At 50.4% G+C, this 10,450-nt stretch overlaps 1 protein-coding gene across 1 annotated transcript; it reads left to right on the forward strand.

Annotated features, from left to right (window-relative positions):
- The first annotated feature begins 8,208 nt into the window (after positions 1–8,208).
- On the forward strand, positions 8,209–9,853 carry Hspb1 (heat shock protein 1). The gene is made up of 3 exons (NM_013560.2): positions 8,209–8,724; positions 9,339–9,402; positions 9,531–9,853. The coding sequence occupies exons 1-3, from the start codon at positions 8,349–8,351 to the stop codon at positions 9,718–9,720; spliced, it is 630 nt and encodes a 209-aa protein (NP_038588.2). The 5' UTR covers positions 8,209–8,348; the 3' UTR covers positions 9,721–9,853.
- Positions 9,854–10,450: the final 597 nt, after the last annotated feature.

The raw sequence follows: 10,450 nt of genomic DNA on the forward strand, positions 1-10,450 counted from the left end.
CTACGGCCAAGAACAGTTGGGGATGGAGAATGGCTCCCTAGCCCTGTCACCTGGCCCCTTGTTGATCCCCTTCAGTAATGATGGGGGTAGGCAAGCTTCATGCCAGTGGGGAAATCAGACTCCCAGGGAGACACATTGAGATGTTCTGGGAGAGACCCCAGACACCCCCACGTCGAGTGTGCTATACCGATGACTATGCTTATTTCTGGTACCCAGTAAAGCCGGTGACTGGTACAATCCATCAGCTGTCGGGCCTCTCTGCCTAGCAGCTCCCGGAAGACTCCAGAGTGTTCTCTGAGGCTGAGCCAGAAAGGGAGGGGCTGGCTGGGGTGCAGCTGGCAGAGGCCTGTCAAGGGTGTGGCTGGCATGGCCAAAAACTCAGGCACTTTCGAAAAGGGAGGAGGGAGTCACTTCTCAGAGCACTCCAGACGTTGAGGTTACAGACAAGAGGAGGGGCTCTTCCATGGAGGAAACCCCAGACTCCGCAGAAGTGGGGCTATGGCCTGTCAGCCACAGAGTTCAGGGAAATCTCTAGATGATAAAGTTGCTCCTGTCTCTTCCCCCTCCCACCCCTCTACCCTTCCTGCCCACCCCAGCTCCTCCATATATCTCTGCTTGGCCTTGAACTCATTATGTAGAGCAGGTTAATCTCAGACTCAGATCTGCCTGCTTCTGGCTCTCAACTGAAGGCTTGGACCATGCTCCTCCTATACCTTTCTCTTCTCTCTCTTCTACCCTCCCTTTCTTCCCTCTGTGTCTCCCATCCTCTTTTTTTTTTTTTTTTTTTTCTTCAGTGCTGGGAATTGAACCCAGACTCCATGATAATGCAGAGGAGTTCTACCACTGAGCCATACCCCATGCCATCTTTTGACTCTTTTTTTCTTATTTTTATGTATATGGGTGTTTTTTTTTACCTGCCTCCATGTCTGTGCACACATGTATGTAAATCTAGAAGAGGACTTGAATCTCTTAGAGCTAGAATCAGGGGCTGGGATTCGAACCCCGGTCCTCTGGAATTGCAACAAGTGCTCATAGCTGCAGAGATAACCACTGAGCTGTCTCCTCAGCCTCCTTTTCTTGCTTTTTATTTTGGGATATAATCTCATTCTGTAGCCCAGGCAGACCTTTGCTTTCAACCCATCTGCATCGGCCTGCAGAGCAGGGAGAACAGCATCCCCGTGTCTCCAGCCACACACACACACACACACACACACACACACACACACACTCACACACACACACACTCACACACACACACACACTCACACACACACATACACACACACACATACACACTCACACACACACACACACTCACACACACACACACACACACACACACACGAGCCACAATGTCCAAAATGAAAGAACACAAACTGGGTATGGTGGCACACACTTGAAAGGTAGAGGCAGCAAGACGTCACAAGTTCAAAACCAACCTAGTCTACACAGTGAGTTCCAGGTCAATTAGTGTCACATAGCAAGACCCTGTCTCAAACAAGCAGAACAAAATGAAAATAAAAACTTGAAGGCCACTGAGAGAGACGCCAGCTCACCAGACATACTTCATGACATTTGGGACCCGGCACAATGATGTCAGTTAAGTAAATGAGAGCCACTGGGTAGAGGCTCTCCCTGGGATGACCGGAGTTCAATCCCAGGAACCCACATGATCAGAGGAGAGACTGCCTCTGGTGAGCAGTCTCATGGCATCCAAACATGGGCCATGACATATGTGCCCCTTACCACAGACACAAATAAATGTACTTAAAAGAATTATTTAATAGGCAGATGAATTAGCCCTGGTTTTCAAATCATGAAATGTAGGTTTAAGAGGCTATCAGACCAGTACCAAGTTTCAAACTCAGCCCTGCCTGTCTGACCCCAAAACCCAGTTTCTCCCCAACCTGCTTCTCATCTCAGACTTGAGAAAGCTACCAGGGCCCCGCCCCTGTGATGGGGCAGGTTGGTCATAAAGCCGGTCCTGCTGAGAAAGAGCTGCAAGTCTTTGGATGAACTTTGGATGAACACTAGTCAGCCCAGCAGTGGGGAGGCTGAGGCAGAGAGGTTACCACGTTAGACACCAGCCGACGGTACACAGTGAAGTCCAGGCTAGCCTGGGCTAGGTAAGGAGACGCAGTCTCAAAAAGGAAAACAGAGGAGTGGGGAGACCATCAGCTGTTAAGAGCACAGGCTACTCCTCCAGATGACCCAGATTCAATTCCCAGCACCCACATGGAGGCTCACAACTGTCTGTCACTCTAGTTCCAGGGGATCCAACACCCTCACACAGACATTCATGCACACAAAACACCAGTGAATATAAAATAAAAAAAAATTTAAAGCCAGATGTATGGTGTGCTCTGTATTCCCAGACTCCTACAGAGAAATGAAAAGTATAGGCAGTCAGGAAGGAGAAACGACTCAAAGCCAAGGTGGAAAGGCCCACCATGGGGCACAGACCTTCAACCCCAGCACTCAGGAGGCAGAAGCCAACCAGTCTCTGTGAGTTCAAGTCCAGCCTGTTCTACATAACAAATTCCTGGCCATACATGACTGCATAGAGAGATACTGTCTCCAAAACAAGCAAATAAGCAAAATTCCAAAATCTACAACACCCCCCCCCCCACACACACACAAAACAAAACAATGTGGATGGAGAGGACCAACTCATGGTCTTTACACTGGGCTGTCATATATAAATCACACCTACACCCAATAAGAGTTCAAGTTTTGCTTTCACTTTGACTTTTTCTTGTGTGTGCTTGTGCATGTGCATGTATGTATGTGCCATGGTGCGTGTGTGAGGGTCAGGGGACAATGGGTGGGAGCCATTTCTCTCCTAAAAACAAGGCTGGCTGTGATGTCTCATGCCTGTAATCCCAGCGCGTGGGAAGGGACAGTAGGGAAATTAAAAATAGTCTCTGATATTCAGTATGGGCCAGCCTGGGCTAAACGAGACCCAGTCTCAAATTTTACAAAAAAGGGGGGGAGGTGGGGGGGGGCAGTGGCTTCAGCAGAGTGTCTGGGATGCCAGCCCCACATTGCACAAGCCCTCTTGGCTGTGACATCAATCCTAATAACGTCTCCTTGCCCTGGTATAAAGCAAGATGAAGGAAGCTTGTATCTACAAAGAGCTGGCAACCCCCACCTCCCAAGCGAGGCTGGGCCCAACAGGGTCACATTTAAAAGCGTCCATGATCATGCTTGACAGCACCCGCTAGGGTGGGGCACCTTGGGCTGCAGTCTGGGCTACGGTAGGCAAGCAGGGGCCAGTGAGCACCCTCCCAGGCTTCTGACCTCACCATAGATTTATGGAGCTGGGCATGGGTGGGGCAGGGAACAAAGGGCTTCCTAAAACACGCATCTTGGGGAGATGGGTTAGTCAGGAGTTCCCAGTTATAATATGACCCAGCAAGGGAGAGAGCAGAGGCCCTGAGTGCTTCTCTTGGTTCCTAAGAGACCTCTGGTAACTCAAAGGCTTTCTGAAGTGACCTCACACTAGTGACCCAGCTGTACCCCAAGAGATATATAGGAAACTCAGTTCTCTCTCAAAAGGGTACTAGAGGGCTGACTCAGCCAATGAAGGCACTAGCTGTCAAGAGTTGGTTTTCACGGAGAAAACCGACTACCACCAGTTGGTCTCTGACCCCCACAGTGCTTGTGCGAGTGCATATGGCCACACACACACACGCACACATGTAATAAAAATAAAACAACACGAAAGGAAGCTGAACTCAGCTGTTGCAGCAGACTTCTAATCCACACTTCATGGAGGCTAAGTGAGAGAGACAGCGAGTTCAAGGCCAGCGTGTGCTGCAGAGTGAGTTCAAAGCTAGCCTGAACGATTCAGTGAGACCCCCATCTCCAAAACTACAATATGAGCTGGTGATGTGACTCAATGGAAAAAAGTCACTTGCTGCAGGGTCTGGAGAGATGGCTGGAGGTTAAGAGCACTGGCTGCTCTTGCAGAGGACCAAGGTTTGGTTTCCATCCACCTTGTGGCTCACAACCATCTAAAACCAAGTTCCAGAGTACCTGGAGCCTTCTGGCCTTCTCAGCACATGGTATACTTACACGCACACATATATACAGGCAGGCAAAAACATTCATACACATAAATAAAAATAAATTAGTCTTTAAAAAAGAGAACATGTGCCGGGCATGGTGGCACACGTCTTTAATCCCAGCTCTTGAGAGGCAGAGGCAGGTGGATCTCTGAGTTTGAGGCCAGCCTGGCCTACAGAGCGAGTTCCAGGACAGCCAAGGCTACACAGAGAAACCCTGTCTCAAAAACAAATAACAACAACAACAAAAACAAAACAAAACAAAACAAAGAGAACATGCTACATTGTCTGATAACCTACATTCTATTTCCCAGAACCAATAGAGTGGAAGGAGAGAAAAACAGCGACACAAAATTATCATCTGGCCTCCATATACGTACCATGGCACACACACCTCCCCTAACCCCATCACATACACTCATAAATAATGATAAGTATTAACAATAAATTAAATAACTTTTTTTTGTTTTGTTTGGTTTGGTTTTTTCAAGACAGGGTTTCTCTGTGTAGCCCTGGCTGTCCTGGAACTCACTTTGTAAACCAAGCTGGCCTCAAACTCAGAAATCTGCCTGCCTCTGCCTCCCAAGTGCTGGGATTAAAGGCATGCACCACCATGCTGGGCAATAACTTCTTTAAAAAGTAAAATGATCAATGATGATATAGCTCGGCAGTATATTGCTGGCTAGAATCCCCCAGTGAGGGGCTGGAAGTGTGGCTCAGTGATAGAGCCCCTGCCTAGAATCCCCCAGTGAGGGGCTGGGGGCGTGGCTCAGTGGTAGAACCCCTGCCTAGAATCTCCCAGGGAGGGGCTGGGGGCGTGGCTCAGTAGTAGAGCCCCTGACTAGAATCCCCCCCAGTAAGGGTTTGGGAGAGTGGTCCATTTCCCAGTCCTGAGAAACACAGGCAGCAGGGTTGCTCCAACTTTGAAAGCAGCCTCCGTTGTCAGGTCCACCCCCCTAAGGGATAGGGAAGGCTCAACCCTAGTGACGGATAACCAAGGTGGATAACAAGGAACCAATAATTAACTATGACTCACCAGGCCCTGGGCTACATCTTCACTTATATGATGTCACTGACTCTCATGCCTGCCCGGTGACATCAGCATTATTAGCAGCCTCGTCATTCCCATCTTGCCGAGGGAGAGTAAAGAATGGAGAATGTAACTTTTACAGACTCCCCCACCGGGCCACAGAACCAGAGAAACTCAAGCAGTCTGGTGGTCTGGGAACTGACTCTCCCAATGAGCCCACCAGGCTGTTTAATACGACATTCCTGTTGTATGTGGTGGCAAGTGACTATGATCCCAGCACTTCAGAGATACAAACAGGAAGATCAGGAATTAGAGTCATTCCTGGCTACTTAGAGAATTCTAGACTACTCGGGGCTACATGAGACCATATTCTCAAAAAACAAAACAAACAATCAAACAAAGGACAAAACCAAAGGAACAGAAAACAAAACAAACAAGGGCCTCGGAAGATCCCAAAGTGGATAAAGAACTGACTGCGCAAGCATGGGGACTGAGTTTGGGTCCGCAGTGTATAAACCGAGGACATGATGAGAGAGTACAGCCGGGGGCATCTGCAAGAGTCCAGAACTGATATGGCGGGCAGATTGGGCATGGACAATAGTTGAGAGAGAGCCGGGTGGTGGTGGCACACGCATTTAACCCCAGCACTCGGGAGGCAGAGGCAGGCGGATTTCTGAGTTCGAGGCCAGCCTGGTCTACAGAGTGAGTTCCAGGACAGCAGGGGCTATACAGAGAAATCCTGTCTCAAAAAAACAAAAAACAAACAAAGCAAAGAGAGATGAGGCAAAGAAAACCAAGAGAGAGGGATGTGAGAGAGAGAGAGAGAACCAAGAGAGAGATGAGGGAGAGAGGACCAAGAGAGAGGGATGAGGAAGAGAGGACCAAGAGAGCACATACAGGGATGAGAAGCTGGGAGAGGGGAGCCCCAAGAGCTGGAGAAGTTTGGGGTAAGGGACAGGGTGAGAAGGGCTGAGAAGAGTATTCCTATTGCCATGAGCCCCCAGGCCAGGGTGCTCTTTGGTATGCTAATAGACACCACAGATAGCCCTTTGACCCCAGTTTCTTTTGTACTTAACACACAGCAACCCACATAAAAACTGAGGGTGGCCCCATGTGATGCTGCTTGCCTTTAAGCCGGGCTCTCTGGAGGAAGAGGCAGGCCAATCTGTGAGATCCAGGCCAGCTTAGTCTAAAGAGTTCTAGAACAGCCACAACCACACAGAAAACAAAACCAAAAAAGAGCTGAGTGTGGCCTGTGCCTCCTGTCCGAGCAAGCGCTGGGGTGGGGCAGTTGCAGAACCAGGAGGATACTAGGGGATACCTACTCATCCAGCTTGCAGGTTCCAGGTTCGATGTCTCCTGAGAGATGGTCTAATGGTTAGAGGCACTGCCTGCCCTTCCTATAGTACTGTCTTAGTCAGGATTTCTATTCCTGCACAAACATCATAACCAAGAAGCAAGTTGGGGAGGAAAGGGTTTATTCAGCGGACACTTTCCACATTGCTGTTCATCACCAAAGGAAGTCAGGACTGGAATTAAGCAGGTCAGAAAGCAGGAGCTGATGCAGAGGCCATGGAGGGATGTTTCTCACTGGCTTGCTTCCCCTGGCTTGCTCAGCTTGTTCTCTCGCTCTCTTTCTCTCTCTCTCTTTTTTTTTGGGGGGGGGTCTTTTCTAGACAGTGTTTCTCTGTATAGCCCTGGCTGTCCTGGAACTCACTCTGTAGACCAGGCTGGCCTCGAACTCAGAAACCCACCTGCCTCTGCCTCCCAAGTGCTGGGATTAAAGTCGTGCACCACCACCACCTGGCCCAGCTTGCTCTCTTATAGAACCAAGACTACCAGCCCAAGAATGGCTCCACCCACAATGCCCCCCCCCCCCCGATCTCTAATTGAGAAAATGCCTTATAGCTGGATCTCATGGAGGTATTTCCTCAAAGGAGGCTCCTTTCTCTGTGATAACTCCAGCTTGTATCAATTTGACACTAAACCAGCCAGTACAAGTATCCAGGTTCAAATTCTAGCACCCACCTGGCATTCCAATTTCTGATACTCTCTGTAACTCAAGATCTAACACTCTCACACAGACATTCATGTAGGCAAAACACTGATACACATTATATATATATATATATATATATATATATATATATATATATATATAATAAAAAAAAAAAGCGGCCGGGTGTGGTGGGGCACGCCTTTAATCCCAGCACTCCGGAGGCACGGGCAGGTGGATTTCTGAGTTCGAGGCCAGCCTGGTCTACAAAGTGAATTCCAGGACAGCCAGGGCTATACAGAGAAACCCTGTCTCGAAAAACCAAAAAAAAAAAAAAAAAAAAAAGCATCAAATAGCCCAGCGGTGGTGATGCACACCTTTAATCCCAGCACTTGGGAGGCAGAGGCAGGCGGGTTTCTGAATTCGAGGCCAGCCTGGTCTACAAAGTGAGTTCCAGGACAACCAGGGCTATGCAGAGAAACATTGTCTTCAGAAAAAAAAAAAAAAAAAAAAAAAAAAAAGCAAAGCAAAACAAAACAAAAAAAAAGCATCAAAATAAAAAAAGAAAAATCCTACTTCAGAGAGAGAGAGAGAGAGAGAGAGAGAGAGAGAGAGAGAGGAGAGAGGAGAGAGAAAGAGAGAAAGAAGAAAGAAAGTCAGTTTCTGGGTCAGAAAGATACTCAGTGAACACTAAGGCGCCTGCCACGAAGCCTTTGCTCCCCAGGAGATACACTATAGAAGACAGCTATCTTGCCGGTGTCATGAGACCTCCACAGGTGTGCCATGACATGTGTGTTCCCACGGGCCTCCTTCTGGTTCAGACCAGGTTCAGTTGCTTCCCAGTTGCGACACAAAAGACCTAACCTCTCCTGGTTATTCTCAATAAAAAATGGGGCTGGCCCCAGGCCACCGCCCTTCAGCCAGCAGTGTCCTAAACCCGACAGTGGGAATCGCTCCAGCTACCGGTATTACGCCGTCATTTGTTTTCTTCAACAAGAGAAGTTTCCAGATGGGGGCAGAACCTTCCTGGCCCCGCCTGCCCGCCCCCTTTGCAAGCTTAGGGGGAGGAATGCAGAGGGGAGGGGCGGCGAGGGGCGGCCCCTGAGACGGTCATTGCCATTAATAGAGACCTGAAGCACCGCCTGCTAAAAATACCCGGCTGGGCACACATAAAAGCACGCTGGGGCTCCAGTCCGGCACTTCTCGGATCCTCAGCCCAGTGCTTCTAGATCCTCAGCCTTGACCAGCCAAGAACATGACCGAGCGCCGCGTGCCCTTCTCGCTGCTGCGGAGCCCGAGCTGGGAACCATTCCGGGACTGGTACCCTGCACACAGCCGCCTCTTCGATCAAGCTTTCGGGGTGCCCCGGTTGCCCGATGAGTGGTCGCAGTGGTTCAGCGCCGCTGGGTGGCCCGGATACGTGCGCCCGCTGCCCGCCGCGACCGCCGAGGGCCCCGCGGCGGTGACCCTGGCCGCACCAGCCTTCAGCCGAGCGCTCAACCGACAGCTCAGCAGCGGGGTCTCGGAGATCCGACAGACGGCTGATCGCTGGCGCGTGTCCCTGGACGTCAACCACTTCGCTCCGGAGGAGCTCACAGTGAAGACCAAGGAAGGCGTGGTGGAGATCACTGGTGAGTTTCCCTTGTGCCCAGAGGGGACGAAGCTGCCGAGGCGAGAGTGGTGGCTGGGGGGCTGAGGGTGGGGGCTGAAACCCTGAGGAATAGAACCCTGAGAAGTTAGAAATGAACCTAGGGACCCGGAGCCCGCATCATTCTCCTTTGCCTGCTTCTCTTGCCCCGGAACGCGGGGTGCAGGTTGCTCTTAAAAGCTCTGTCATCTTCGATGATATGGACCAACAGCTGGGGATGTAGCTCAGGGTAGAGCTTCGCCTGGCCTGCCGGGAGGCCTTGAGGCTTTGCGTTCCACCCGCAGCACAGAAACAAAATGAAGGAAGACCCAACACACCTTCTGGAAGACCTCATTCCCAAATAAGCAAGCGGCAGGATCAGGGTCCCTAGACCCAGCCGCAGAGGCTTTGAGTATACCTACCCTGGTATCCAAGTCTGGGTCAGAGCCAAGCCCTTCGCATCCCAAATCTCAGAAGGGAAGTTTCTGGAAAGTTTTAAGATTCCAGACAGTCAGGCACCCCGCCGCACTCGGGTTTGTTTGCCTCCCTGGGGGGTCCCAGCCACTCCTTAGCTAGGACAGCAGAGGGCTGCTTCTGACCTTCTGTCCCCACCCACAGGCAAGCACGAAGAAAGGCAGGACGAACATGGCTACATCTCTCGGTGCTTCACCCGGAAATACACGTGAGTTCTGATTCCTTGCATGGAGGGCGGGGAGGTGGGGGGGAGGGGGAGCGGACCCAGGGCGGAGGGCGAAGAGCCCCGGGTCAGGAGGGATGTGTAACCCTTGCCCTGATTTTCTGTGTGTCCAGGCTCCCTCCAGGTGTGGACCCCACCCTAGTGTCCTCTTCCCTATCCCCTGAGGGCACACTTACCGTGGAGGCTCCGTTGCCCAAAGCAGTCACGCAGTCAGCGGAGATCACCATTCCGGTTACTTTCGAGGCCCGCGCCCAAATTGGGGGCCCAGAAGCTGGGAAGTCTGAACAGTCTGGAGCCAAGTAGAAGCCATCAGCCTGCTGCCTATCTCCCATAGCCATTGCTGGCCACCCCTCTCTGTCAATCTGTGCGCTCTTTTGATACATACATTTACCTGCTGTTTTTCTCAAATAAAAGTTGCAAGCTACTGCTCACCACCGTCTGACTCCAGAGTTATTATGGTGGGCTAGGGATGGGTGTGCTAAATTGGAACACCCTTTGGGGTCTTTGCTAAGTGCTCACTATGGGCTCAGGCCCTTCCTGTGGGAAAAGAGATAACCTGGAGATTAAAAGTTTACCAGGGGGGCTGGAAAGGTGGCTCAGCGGGTAAGAGCACTGACTGCTCTTCCGAAGGTCCTGAGTTCAAATCCCAGCAACCACATGGTGGCTCACAACCACCCGTGATGAGGTCTGACACCCTCTTCTGGTGCATCTGAAGGCAGTTACGGTATACGTACATATAATAATAAATAAATAAATCTTAAAAAAAAAAAAAAGTTTACCAGGCTGGGTATAATGATGGTATAATTACATCTCCTGTAATTCCAGTATCCAAAAACGGATGCAAAAGCAGTGTGAATTTGAAGCCAGCCTGGGCTACAGGGTGAGTTCTATGAGTGCCTGGGCCACACATGTACTTGCTGTCTCAAAAACAAACAGAAGAGCAAAACAAAACAGAAGCTCAGTAGAGGGTTTGCATGGCATCCGTGAAGTAATGTTTGATCCCCCGCATTGGATAAACTGGGTATGGTGGCGC

The sequence above is a fragment of the Mus musculus genome, chromosome 5 (genome assembly GCF_000001635.26).
Source record: "Mus musculus strain C57BL/6J chromosome 5, GRCm38.p6 C57BL/6J".
Classification (NCBI taxonomy): Eukaryota; Metazoa; Chordata; class Mammalia; order Rodentia; family Muridae; genus Mus; species Mus musculus.

Excerpts from the sequence above, each read along its gene's own strand:
- Hspb1 (NM_013560.2), top strand. The coding sequence starts at position 8,349 with ATGACCGAGCGCCGCGTGCCCTTCTCGCTGCTGCGGAGCCCGAGCTGG. Across the intron at positions 8,725-9,338 it reads AGGCGTGGTGGAGATCACTG|GCAAGCACGAAGAAAGGCAG; the intron begins GTGAGTTTCCCT and ends CCCCACCCACAG. Across the intron at positions 9,403-9,530 it reads TGCTTCACCCGGAAATACAC|GCTCCCTCCAGGTGTGGACC; the intron begins GTGAGTTCTGAT and ends CTGTGTGTCCAG.